The following is a 13,475-nucleotide window of genomic DNA, read 5'->3' on the forward strand; positions in this document are numbered from 1 at the left end:
AGGAAGTGACCTTCAGTCATTTCCCATCTCCTTCAGGGTGGAAAACAAGATGGCGGCAACCACAACGCTGTGGAATCAGATGCTGCTCACAGAGACGCAAGAAGAAAAATGACACTGCTCCACTGCTCTTAGCCTGGATGTCAACTTTTGCTCGCCAATGGCGAAGAACTCAAGACTGCTTGGAGAGAGATCAGGCATGGTTTGTCAAGACCCCGGAGGAAATAAGGACCTTACGAAACCTGGGACACCTCCCGCCGCACTCCCTGATGTTTCTGATCTGTTCCTGCCCTGGAAGAAAGATGCCACGAGTGGTTAATTTGTGTAAAGGACATTTATTGATGATACAAGGCAAAGCTTCGCCTTCCCCACTCCCCGGGTTCAATGTGTCTGAGTGATGAACGGCAGCGATGGAAGCAAAAACAATGAAACTATCAACCCCCGCCCTCCTTCCCCAACTCGACACCACACTGCACAGCATGCAGACGACAAGACACGATACAGGACAGCAGAGAGAACACGGACACAGGGAGGGCATTTCCAGTATGCCAAAGGCTGTGGCTGCCATTTTGTTGGTATTGTGGCCACAGACGCTTCCAGAAGGTGATCCTCGCCACCTCCTGGAGTCTCCTGGTCCAGCTACTATGACCGCCATCCCCCCAAAAATCCAACACTTTCAGGGCATTCTAAGTTCACCGCCGCCCCAATACTCGAGGCGGAGATCCGCCTGGAGTGTGTGGATGACCCCTTTGCCTAAGAGGAGACCTACCTGCCAACCCCACCCCGTCAAACGTGGCTCGAAACCGGTAAGATCCAGAGATTCAGTGGTGACGGAGCACGAGCCGGTCGGATCTGCCTGACCGACTCGAGGATGGAATCGCACCATCGTTTTCTGTGGCTGAAGTCGTATGGTCCTTTTTCTCTTCCGTGTCTCCCAAACGCTGACCTTGGCTTTTCTGCATCCCGGGAAAGAGAGGGAAAGTGCGCCCTCCCTCAGAAGAGGGAGGGACAAAGTGGAGTCAAAGTGGAGTCACTTGGAGGGCATGCAGGACTTCAACGGACCAAGGATATGCCCTTTCGGGCAAGAAGGAAGGCAATGAGGTGGCAGTCAGAAAGGCAGGCTGCCGAGAGAGAGAAACAAGCCAGCAAGAAAACGGCCAATTAATAACGCTAGTGGTTGGATCTGGCCGCCCCAACCAGGGTCCTGAAGGAAGAGCGTGTCCAACATCGAGGACCAGAGAGGAGGGGCAGGAATAGGGGGCCAGGAAAAAGCTGATGCTTAGGAGCACAGAGTGGGGCTGGAAGGTGCAGTGATCATGCCGGAGCCATTAGCAGCCACCTCTGAGCTTCCAGTGAAGAACTAGGGGTTGGTTCCTGCGAGACACGCCCGGGTTGGTTCCTGCGAGACTCGCAGAGCTGGTCGGCGCCAGGTGCTTCTGCCTCAAGCTCAACCGGCTCAAAACCCCAAAATGACAATCCGTCGGACGTGCGCCGATATGAACGGATAAAGTGCGGAGTGTGGCTCTCTCTGGGGCCGCTGCCTACGCAGCAAAGGGGCATGCGCTGAAATGAGGGTGCGCATTAGAAAACATCAACTAGAGGCCTAGAGTGGTGTCTTTTCCTTTTTTTTTTAAATAGAAAACATGAAGCCTTGGCACGAGATGAAGAAAGCTCATGGGAGGAAGAAACAAAACGAACAAGGACAGATGCACAGGACCGCTGGACGTGGGCATGTCGTGAACGTGGCTACAAACTTCTCACAATGCTAAAAGTATCAAACAGGACATTCCCCAACGGTTACCAGCACGTGAAGACACTACTGGCTACCTCGGATCCGAAATGCGGCGCATCGGTCCGAGACCTTAGACACAACACAGAGCTTGGTTTCCTTCCCCCTCCCCCCCCCGCATCGAGAAAGAGAGAGAGAGAGAGAGAGAATGCACCAGCGGAAAGTGGCCGGTGTGTAGAGGGTCAACCCTGCCCCGGATCCCTGCGTGGCGAGGTGGCGGCGGAGGCAGCCTGTGGGTCAGTTCTTCAAAATGGCGTCGTAGACTTGGTAGACGTACTGCGAGACTTCCGGGGCCCGGCATTTCAGCGAGAGCTGTGGAGGAAAAGAGCACACCGATTACAAAGGAAGCACTGCCTCACAGCGGGTCTGAACCTCGGTCCGTCCAGAGACTGGCAGGGACCCTGTCGGATTTCAGGCAGGAGTTTTTCCCAGCCCTCCCCGAAGAACCTGGGCCCCATCCCCATAAAAAGAGAGGCAGCTGCTTCCTACTGAGTCAGGCCCTTGGTCCAGCTAGCTCAGGCTTGTCTACAAGGACTGGCAGCGGCTCCTCCGAGGTTCCAGGCAGGAGTCTCCCCCAGGCCTACCTGTGGGTGCTGCTAGGGAGGGAACCTGGGACCTTCTGCATACAAGCACGATGCTTCACCACTGAGACACACTCCTGGTGTGTCTCCCCCCCCCCCCGCCCCCCGGTATTTACATTGGAAGTGCATTTTCTCAAAAAAGGCATTCCCTCTTGTGAGAGACGGGGGGCATCCCTCTAATACCTCAGCCTGCTGCAAAACACATAAACAAACACATTATCGAAAAAGAAAAAAAGCGTGCTTCCCTCCCCGCTATTAGGACACTTTCTATGAACTTCGTATCCCCTTCTAGCTGAGCAAAGAGGCCCCTTTTTAAAGTGCCGGTTCTCTTGTAGGTAGCAGGGGGAGAGCAACTGGCCCTCTCCACCCCCAGCACAGCATCCCTCCAGTGGCTGTTGCTGGTGTCTATCTCAGGTTTCTTTTTTTAGATTGTGAGCTCTTCGGGGACTGGGGGCCATTTTATTTATATCTCTGTAAACCGCTTTGGGAACTTTTGTTGAAAAGCAGTACATAAATATTCGTTGTATATAAACATTCATTGTAAATGTATATGTATATATATGTGTGTGTGTGTACACACACACATAGAGACAAAAAATGGCTAATAATCCTTCGGTGAAGTTTTCTCTGGGTGAGTCTTAATATTTGTACCTTCCCTCAAGAGTTTTTCCACGTGGGATAGACTTAAAAAGTTGAAAAATACTGTACTTACCCTAACAGAAGACCAATATTTAAGGCCTTTTAAAACAGGCTAAATACAAGTTATAACAGCATTTACCCCGCAAGAACAGGACGGAATTTAAGAAGACCCTCTGATATCTAACATCAAAGAACTTGGGGTGGGGACTAGTCTTGGATTCAGGGAAATACGGTAAATCCAGCCCAATTCCTCATGAGTACTAGGAACTTGTTTTGACCTGTGAGAGCTGAAGTGACTCTACTTTGCAGGGCTGTGTGTCTGGGGGAAGGCGAGGGAGAAGGGCAGTGCTCGTGGCAGAACCTGGGATGGATTGAAGAGTGTCTCATCCACATGGCGGGTGGGTGAGTAGGGTCTCACCGTGTAGTTGGGGTTGCCGGGCTGAATGCGCAGTTCGGCCAGGATCCAGATGCCGTTGGTGAGCTTCAGGGACTGGTACAACATGTCCTGGCCTTCCACGTTCCTCTTGGCAATGGTGTAAACGTTGTTGTTCTGGAGTTTGCTGGAGACGGTGTCTTTGGAGAAGGAAGGAAAGAGTATCACGTTACGGAGGCTGAACCCGCCGGACGCTTCCTCCGATCCAGCAGGGATCCGTTCCGGTTAGAAGTGAAACCAGACAAACGCGTGGGGGAGGATGAGCAGAACCTCCACTTTCAGGGGCATGGCGACAGCCTTCTGTTAGCAGTGGCTTCCTGCACGGAGCAGCGGGTCAGACTAGAAGACCTCCCGGGCAGCCTCCAACTCTACCGTTCTGATTCATCTCTCCCCCACCCACCCACCCCCGCCCAAGCAGTTCTTATTAGCCTTCACTGGGTTCAAAATGACAAGAAAGCAGATTTAGGCTCAACATTAGGAGGGATTTCCTGACTTTTAAGAGCTGTTGGCCAGAGGAACAGTCTGCCTCATGATGGTCTGGCCTCTCCTCCAGTGGAGGTTTTTCAAAGACGACAAGCTATCAGGAAAAGTGCCTGCTGTTTTCTGCTGAGATACAGGCTTCGAGGGGCCGGGTCTCTCCGCTTCCATTCGCAGGGACTGTATCGAGCCCCCTCCCCGCCTCGGGTCCCCTCGTGCCAAGGCTGATGCTGGGTTGCTAGGCAACGCCGCACCAGCAGTGCAGGGTGAGCGCACGCGCACACACACACACGGTGGAACGGCTCAGCCCACATGACTCGGTAGGCTTTATAAACAGACGCTCACTCCCAGCTGCAGCCGCAGCGCCGCTCAGAGCAGACGCAGGCCGGGTCAGGAGCCAGAGGGGGCCCCCCTGCTGCTGGCTTGCTGAGGAGCCTCAGACGCTGCCGTGTACTGAGTCAGGCCCTTGGTCCAGCCAGCTCAGGATTGCCAACACTGGCTGGCAGCGGCTCTCCACGGTTTCAGGCTCTCTCCCAGCCCCTACCTGGAGATGCTGCTGCCAGAGACTGAACCTGGGACCTGATGTATGCAAAACAGAGGCTGTGTGGCCCCATCCCCTAGAAAGGTGAACCAAGGATCCTCCGATCCAACTTTGTACCCGAGTTGCTGCTCAGCCTGGCAGCCTCCCACCCTCCGCTCTGCGCCCACAAATCCCTGGGAAGCGACAAAAGTGACGCAGATTTCCTAAAGACCCCCAATTTCAATCCCAAAGGGCACAGATTTCGTTTCTATGGCGCTGGGCTTTTGTTTCTCTCGTTCTCCGTGCCGGCTCCCGCCAGCTGGGCTTTCTGTACCCTTGACGCGGCTTTTACAATGTTCCCCAACGCAACAATTATCACCACGCACCCGGCACCGACGAGAGGCCCTGCCGCTTCGGACGTGGGAGGGTCACACAGTGGCAGCTCCGGGCTTCGGAGCCAGCCAACGCATGCTCCCGTTCCTTGCTTCGCTGCCGCTTTGTTCCGATCCGAACTGTCCTGATGGACTCAGCCGGTCAATCGCAGGTTGACAGGTCTCTCGTTCCTGGGACGTCCCCCCCCCCGCTGCCGCCGCCCCCTCTAGCAAGCGCAAGGCCGCCCTCCACCGACAGCGTGGCACTTGAAACATGCCAGAAAGCTGTGCATGGAACAATTAAGTCAACCACGCCTAGGCAGCGGCCTCTGTGCTTCTTGCAGCGGGAATGCCTTCTGTGAGATGTCAGAAGAGCTTCACCGAGAAGGGATCCGGGCGGGGACGGATGCTATTTAAAGCCCTGGGGCGGTGAGAGTGGAAAACAGGTGCAGGGAAAGAGTCTTCATCGTGATTCCTCGGGGGGGGGGGGCTGGGAAAGCCCCCTGGGGGTAGATGTGGTTGTTCTCTACCGCCTTGCGATTGTTTTTCATGGAAAGGAGGTACATACATTTAACAATAAATAAATAAATAAATAAAATGCCGGGAGCGGAATTCGGGACCTTCTGCTCAGAAAAATTCTGGCCTGAGTCCTGAGAAGCCGCTGCCAGTCAGGGTAGACAACACTGAGCTTGTTGGCTCAACAACCGGACTCAGCAGACAGCAGATTTCCATATCCGAACATAATCTCGTTTGGGGGGGGGACGGGGCCGTCGCTCAGTGGAAGAGGCTCTGCTTTGCATGCAGAAGGTCCCCGGCTCAATCCCTGACAGCATCTCCGCGTCGGGCTGGGAGAGACCTCTTCCTGAAACCTAGGAGAGCTGCTGCCAGTCAGTGCAGACAATCATGAGCGCAAAGGACTAATGGTCGGACTGGGTAGGCAGCAGCTTCTCATGACCTGAGGAAGGCACCTCTCCAAACTCCCGCGTCCCCATCAGCTCACTTATCTGTGTCTCCCAGTTTCAGAATGAGAGTTCTGGAACTTATCTATCTAGATCGCAAACTTATGTCCACATACACACACCCCCAATACAATTCTGGTCGTCTTCAACGCTGCTTAGGAATAATATATCTTTTCCATAATTCAGACCAACAAATGGCAGACCCTCCAAGCCAGGCGGCATCCAACCGGGGGTCCCTAGACGATGCTTGATTTAATTTTTAAATAACGGAATGCTGCTTGAGTGCGGGGACAGGTCATCTGCCCCCCCCCCCCGCCCTGGGCAACTTCTTTTGGCACCCACCCGAAACTTCCAGGCTGGCGGGAGCAGCGTTTCGGCTCAGCCCTGACTGAAATGCCGGCTCCTCCAAAAGGGCAGGGCTCCGAAAAGGCATGGGGGGTGGGGTTCCCAGAGACCGCCCCGGGCTCTCGACTCACCGGCATTCAGGTGACATTCTTTTATTTGGAACTGGAGCTCGTTCTCGTTCGGGATGTCCTTCCACGTCGCGAGGAAGACCTGGCGCTCTGCCGGGGGCCGGAGAAGAGAAACACACGGGGTGAGCTTTCTGTCCTCTGTGACGCTCTTCAGACCTGCCTTTCCCCCCCCTCAAGGCATGGGAGGTCCCTGGTGAGGGGGCTGGCTGCTTCCCAAGGTCTCCACCCAGACCAGGAGGTGGTCTTGGGCCTCAGATCCCAGCCATTCTGCAGACCTTGGACTACAACTCCCATCCTCCCTGGCCGCTGCGGCTGATGGGAGTTGTAGTCCACCGTGGGCAGCCCTGGCTTAAGAGATCTTGGGTGCACACGGAGGGAGGCGTAATTTGTGAAGTGGACGCTGAAGCCGTTCACCCGGCAGGGAGTTTGGCCCTGGAGGGATGGAGGTTACAAAAACAGAAGGGTCTCCTCCATCGTTTGGTGGCTTCCTCTTGCCTCCCTCTCTCTCACCTAGCCCTCGGGGCCCTTTCTGTGCCAGACGTTTGTGGATCTTCCAGCATCAGCACAAGTGGTGTCCCCGCTGGGACGCACCAATCTCCCAGGGTCAAAAGACGAACCGAGGCACGACTCACCCATTTTGCCGTCCTCAACGAAGAGGACGTTGAGGGGGATGAGGCAGCTGTAGTAGAAGACATCAATGTTGTTCTTCACCGCTACCTGTCCGGGGGCCCCCGAAATATATATATGTTATTTCTCAGCGTTTTATCCTGCTTTCCAACCAAGCTTAGATCCAGGGGCGATCCGGGAAATTACAGGCCGGTTAGCCTAACGTCCGTTCCAGGCAAATTGATGGAAAGCATCCTCAAGGATAAAATTGTAAAGCACCCAGAAGAACAGGCCCTGCTGGGAGTGAGCCAGCATGGCTTCAGCAAAGGTAAATCTTGCCTCACCAACCTTTTGGACTTTTTGGAGTGTGTGGATCAAGGTGATCCAGTTGACAGAGGATACCTGAACTTCCAAAAAGCTTTTGACAAAGTTCCTCATCAAAGACTCCTGAGGAAACTTAGCTGTCATGGGATAAAGGGACAAGTACATGTGTGGATTGCTAACTGGTTGAAAGACAGAAAACAGAGGGTAGGGATAAATGGAGAGTCTTCACAATGGAGGGAAGCAAGAAGTGGGGTCTCCCAGGGATCTGTACTGGGACCAGTGGTTTTTAATTTATTCATAAATGATCTAGAAGCAGGGGTAAGCAATGAGGTGGCCAAATTTGCAGATGATACCAAACTCTTCCGGGTAGTGAAATCCAAAATGGATTGTGAGGAGCTCCAGAAGGATCTCTCCAAACTGGGGGAGTGGGCGACAAAATGGCAAATGCGGTTCAGTGTTGGCAAGTGTAAAGTGATGCACATTGGGACGAAAAACCCCAACTTCAAGTATATGCTGATGGGATCTGAGCTGTCGGGGACTGACCAGGAAAGGGATCTTGGGGTCATGGTGGACAGCTCGTTGAAAGTGTCGACACAATGTGAAAAAGGCCAATTCCATGCTCGGGAGATCATTAGGAAAGGGACTGAAAATAAAACGGCCAATATTCTAATGCCCTTGTACAAAACTATGGTGCGGCCACACTTGGAGTACTGCGTACAATTCTGGGCACATCATCTAAAAAAGGACATGGTAGAACTGGAAAAGGTGCAGAAGAGGGTAACCAAGATGATCAGGGGCCTAGCGCACCTTTCTTATGAGGCAAGGCTGCAACACCTGGGGCTTTTTAGTTTAGAAAAAAGACGACTGTGGGGAGACATGATAGAGGTCTATAAAATCATGCATGGCGTGGAGAAAGTGGGGAGAGAGAGATTCTTCTCCCTCTCACAATCCGCTCCTGAGAGGGATAACCCAATGAGCTGCCCCTGGCTTCCAGCAACCGAGAATGGAGGTACTTTTTCACACAACGCATCATCCACTTGTGGAACTCTCTACCACAGGATGTGGTGACAGCCAACAACCTGGATGGCTTGAAGAGGGGTGTGGAGAACTTCATGGAGGAGAGGTCTATCAACGGCTACTAGCTGGAGGGCTATAGGCCACCTCCTCCAGCCTCAAAGGCAGGATGCCTCTGGATACCAGTTGCAGAGAAGGCCTGGCACAGACCTCTTGCCTGTGGGCTTCCCGGAGGCATCTGGTGGGCCACTGTGGGAAACAGGATGCTGGACTAGATGGGCTTCCTTGGGCCCGATCCAGCAGGGCTGTTCTTCCATCCGCCAATCACGGGGCTCATACCTGGAGGTTGTTGAGGGGCTCCATCTTCATGACCGGTCCCAGAGTGTTGAGGGGAAGGGAGACGTCAATGCTCTGGTTGGGCATCAGCGGAGTGTGGATCGCCAGCGGAGTGCTAGGAATGACCCCAAAGCTGGGGGGCAGAGGAGAGAGGCAATTAAAAGCCCAGCCAAAGTATTCTGAGACTGACCAGGTCGAAAAATCCACATGCCATGCTCGGCTCTGAGACAGGGAAGGCAGTCAAGTCCAATTACATACATTTAGGTGATCAAATAGACAAGCTTCCCCAAGAGGTCACGATTTCGGCCCTCCTGCAGATAGGAGACTACAACTCCCATCCTCACTGACTACTGGCTGCTGTGGCTGGGGATGATGGGAGTTGTAGTCCAAAAACATTGTGCTGTCCTTCTCTAGAATTATCTCAGTTGTTTGGGAAGAGTTGGGTCACCGAGGTAATGTGTATTTAGAATCACGGAAGAATAGAGTTGGGAGGAACCCCAGAGGGAGTCCAACCCAAATTCTGCAGAAGGAAGAGTATCGGGGAAAGGGCCTCAGCTCAGTGGCAGAGCATCTGCCGGGCCTGCAGGTGGCCCCAGGTTCAATCCCTGGCAGCATCTCCAAGTAGGGCTGGGAAAGTCTCCTGCCTGGAATCTTGGAGAACTGCTGCCAGTCAGTGCAGACAATCCTGAGATGGAAGGGCCAAGGGGTGTGACTCAGGAGGCAGCAGCCTTCTATTATGAGAGGGCGCAGCAGGAATGCATCTGGCTGACCTGTTCTTGTTGAACTGGATGGCGAAGTCCGTCATGTGCTGCAAGGCCTTGTTGGTGAAGGTCATGTCCATGTAGATGTGCCCCAGCTTGTGGCCGAAGGTTCCGGAGATCTCCAGGCCTTTGGCTTTCACTGCCGGCAGCCAGACCTGCAAGGCAGAGGGGAATAGCGGTCAGCATCTGGCACAACCTGGCTCTGCGGAGGCCGGAGCAGCCCTGAAAAGATCTGGTTTCATGGGACAAAATTCTAGTCTAATGAGAAAGCTAAGAGCAGCTCTTTCCCTGGCAAGTTAACACCGGACCTTAAAGTGCTTATAGCGGGGAGGGGGCCTCAAACTTGGGCAGTGGATGATGGGAGTTGTAGTCCAACAACTCTAGGGACTCCAGGTTCAGAACACCTTGGCTAAGAGAGTCCACCGTGTGTCAATTATGTAATCGCCTCATATTATTTATATATACACATATACATACACATAAACACGCTTCTAATGTCTAATTTAGATTTTAGGAACTTGTCAGGAAATTCCTCCCATTCCACTATTTTTCTAACGGTTATTTAATATTTGGGTAATATTTGGCCCAGGTATGTGTCCTTAAAACCATCACATATGATTCCCTAGTTTAGCCTTCGCTCCACCTCCCTTCTGCTGTCATTTCCCTTACGGCAATGTTGGGTTTGTAAGCCCTTTGGGGCAGGGACCGAATTCTCTGCAAGACACTGTGCACGCAAATGGCACGGCCAAAAGCAAACCAAATAATATTCCCTTCCAGAGACGTGGTTTGTAGAATCTATTGTGAATAACGACAAACCTTTTTTTAAAAAAAAATACGAAAGGGAAGCGAGTAGAGAATAAAAGTATCGTAATAAACCCGTATTGTAGTGCATAGAAGAGTATCGTAATCTGGAACGAGCCCGCTGGAAGGAGGGAGACGAGAGCGCGGCCACGCTGCCCTGGCTTACCACTTTGGGCGCCAGGTATCCGCCAGGGGCCATGCCGATGCTGGAGGAGAGTTCGAAAAGGTCGTTGAGTCCGCTGCTGACCACGGCCGGGGTTGGCGAAGGGGCGAAAGTGGCCGGCACCGAGGAGGGGATGAAGGTCTGTCCCACCTGCAAGGGGATTCGGAAGAAGGGAAGGCATTCAGATACATTTCAGAGGCCCATCAGATGCTGCCTTAAAATAGCCGGGATATTTCAAAGCACTCTCAGCGGGCTGGGGAGTGCCTGAGGACACCTTGGTGGGGCGATGCTACCCAACGCGGCTTCATCCCCGCTACTGGCCCCCATTGCCGTGTGACCGGTCTTGAGGCGGCCCCCCCAAAGCGCTTCCGTCACCTGGGGCTCAAAAGGCCTCTAGAGGAGGCAGACGGGCAGAGGGAGGGAGCCGGTCTGCAGGAGATGAGCTCATCCGCTTCGCCTCCATTCAAAATACACGCAGACCTCGAAAACAGTCTGGACGGACCCAGGACAGTGGAGGGACACACAACCCAGGGTTCCCTCATGCGGGGCCTCGATCTTGTGGGACTACACCCCCCATCACACACACCCCCGAGACTGTGGCAGGGGGTGATGGGGGTTGTAGCCCAGCAATGTCCCATTTGCGGACCCCTGGCTTAAGATATAAGCGGAGCCGTGCTGGATTAAGTCAAGCGTCCATGCACGTGGCAACAGCCTTCTCCTATTTTCTCTCCCACCCACCCCTCCCCGCATGACTGGTTTTCAGTGGTAGACTGTCCCTGAACAGGGAGGCTTGATTAAGGGTTAGGGTTAGGCCACTGCTACTGGCCATTGATGAAGGGAGGGCACTTACTGCTGGACTGCCTCCAATTCCCCCGCCAAGGTCGCTGCCAAGCTGCAAGAGAGGAAGGGCGGAGAGAGAGAAAGAGAGAAGGCAAGGATTCATTTCAGCGAGATTACCAGGGGTCAGAAAATTAAGAGCACACGCGGCTCGTGAGAAATGCTACACCACCAGCAGCCCCCCGCCAACCCACTTTGTTCGTCGTGAGCAAGGCGGACGCCCGGAAGGAGCGTAAATGAAGCGAGGACAGAGACAGCCACAAGTCTGAACCCCAAACAGTCCCCAGGAAGAAAAGCTAAATTTGGCCCCAAAGGAGAATCAGGCACTCTGCGTCTGCAAGTCAACCAGCAGGATCCTCCCGCAATAACGATCCAAGCAGGAAGCAAGGGCAACTTAATGGGCCAATCTATACAGTCTGTGTACAGCGGTCACTTCAAAAGCAAACAAACAAGTTGCTAGTCCTCATGAATGGCGGAATCTCCAAACCTAGCTGAGCGGGATTTCCAGTGAGGGAATGAACCCTTGAGCACTCTGTGGGGCTAACGGTTACTCCCCTGACCGTTCTATTTCCGCCCTGCCCACCCCAGATAGGGTCTGAAACCCGCACAACACATCAGCAATGGAATGAGCAACGATGTCCAAAAATTCTGATTCCGTTACTGTTGTATTTTACATTCCCCCAGACACTGTCTATAACATTTCAGGGTTTTGTAAAAATGTGGCCCTACAGTAGATGTTCTCTTGCCAGCTGTATAGTATCAGCTCGCAAATCTGCTAATGGCCACTGAAAAAGTGGCAATGTGCCTGATTCTGTTACCCTTGGAATTGGTCTGAAACCACAGACAGTCCCAGACACTATAATTTTAGGGTTGGTGGGTGGGGGGAATGTTGCCTAATAGGCAGAGACGTTCTCTCGCCAGTGGGGATCTATAATGCCAACTTGAAAATTGGCCAGTCATCCGAAAAGTGGGAACGGGGCCTGATTCTGTTACCCTCGGAGTTGCCCACAAGAGGCAGAGATGCTCGGGGGCTTTGAGGGACATTCTCCAGTGAAATCGGGAGGGACATCGGAGCAGGGAGCCATTCCCGTCAAGTGGCAAGCCAGCCCGCGGCTTACAGAAAGCACCCCCCCCAAGAAACCAGCTTGTGAATAATTCTACATAATGGGGCCAGATGTTTTTATCTGCTTCCATCGGGTTGCGTCACCGAGCCGATCGCGAAAAGAGCCGCGGGCTGAGAAGCGGAGCTTGAAAGACACAATTGAGTTGGGCGTCTTCTCGCTCTCGCATGCATACACCCTTCCCTGTGCTGGGCTCAGCAGATCCCAGAGAAACGGGAAGAGCTTTGAGGCAACCCAGTTCTCCACAGAGCAGGATGCCAGGACGGGGGCCCAGAGCGATGCCTATCCAGGACTACCCAGGATTGTGGGGTGTCCATGCCACAGAATCCTTCCTCCCTAGGCATGGAAGAAAACAGGGTATACAAGACCGGCAGGTGGTATCCAGTTCCTGGGTTCAAATACAACAAATGTGAACGGCAGAGCAACACCTGCCGCTGCCGTCTGCCGAGTCAGACCCTTGGTTCCCTCCAGCTCAGGACTGTCTGCTCGGGCGGGCAGCATTTCAGGCCGGAGTCTTTCCCAGCCCTACCCGGAGATGCTGCTTCGGACTGAACTGGGGGACTTCTGCATGCAAAACTCCCACTGAGCTCTCTGACCGCATCTCCGAAGGAGCATGTGGCATCATTTCTGAAACATCTTAGGAACACAGAAAGCTGCCTTATCCCGAGTCAAGCTCACTGACTGTCTTATATCTAGCCAGGGAAGAGTAATTGTCCCTTTTCAGCCCAGCATCACCCCCCTCCCCTGTCATGACTGTGGCTAGAGTCATCCTTGTGTTTCTCAGGAACACAGGAAGCTGCTGCCTACTGAGTCAGACCCTTGGTCCACCTAGCTCAGGATTGCCAACTCTGACTGGCAGCAGAGCTACAGCCTCGCTGAAACGGAAGGAAGTCTGTCCCCAGACGAGCTGGTGGCAACTGCAGGCAGACCTCTTGATAAAGATCAATATGACGAATATTGATATCCCATTTTCAACAAAAGTTCCCAAAGCAGTTTAGATGGATATGAGTGAATAAATAAGATGGCTCCCTGTCCCCAAAGGGCTCGCAATCTAAAAAAGAACCAGCAACTGCCACTGGAAGAATGTTTTGTTGGGGACGGATAGGGCCAGTTGCTCTCCCTCTGGCTCAAGAAAGAGTTGCGCCACTTTTAAAAGGGGCCTCTCTGCTCAGTTAGCAGAGATCTCCGACAGTGGGGCTCATGGCGAAGAAGACGTGCTCTTAAACACCCAGGCACCTGACTGAATGTCCTTCACAATGATCAGCCACATTTA

The 13,475-nt window shown here is 53.3% G+C and overlaps 1 protein-coding gene across 3 annotated transcripts in view; it reads right to left on the bottom strand.

The window, feature by feature from the left end:
- Positions 1-312: 312 nt before the first annotated feature.
- LOC128336024 (AP-1 complex subunit beta-1-like) overlaps positions 313-13,475 on the bottom strand; it is a 50,488-nt gene continuing 37,325 nt past the window's right edge. For all 3 annotated transcript variants that reach the window (XM_053275112.1, XM_053275111.1, XM_053275110.1), the window contains 8 exons: positions 11,095-11,136; positions 10,248-10,394; positions 9,290-9,435; positions 8,523-8,652; positions 6,872-6,956; positions 6,243-6,329; positions 3,425-3,579; positions 313-2,098 (listed from right to left, as the gene is read on the bottom strand). In XM_053275112.1, coding sequence (XP_053131087.1) covers positions 2,024-2,098; positions 3,425-3,579; positions 6,243-6,329; positions 6,872-6,956; positions 8,523-8,652; positions 9,290-9,435; positions 10,248-10,394; positions 11,095-11,136 — 867 coding nt within the window. In that variant the 3' untranslated portion in view covers positions 313-2,023. The remainder of the gene's footprint in view (positions 2,099-3,424; positions 3,580-6,242; positions 6,330-6,871; positions 6,957-8,522; positions 8,653-9,289; positions 9,436-10,247; positions 10,395-11,094; positions 11,137-13,475) is intronic.

This window comes from Hemicordylus capensis, chromosome 12, assembly GCF_027244095.1.
Source record: "Hemicordylus capensis ecotype Gifberg chromosome 12, rHemCap1.1.pri, whole genome shotgun sequence".
NCBI classification, from domain to species: Eukaryota; Metazoa; Chordata; class Lepidosauria; order Squamata; family Cordylidae; genus Hemicordylus; species Hemicordylus capensis.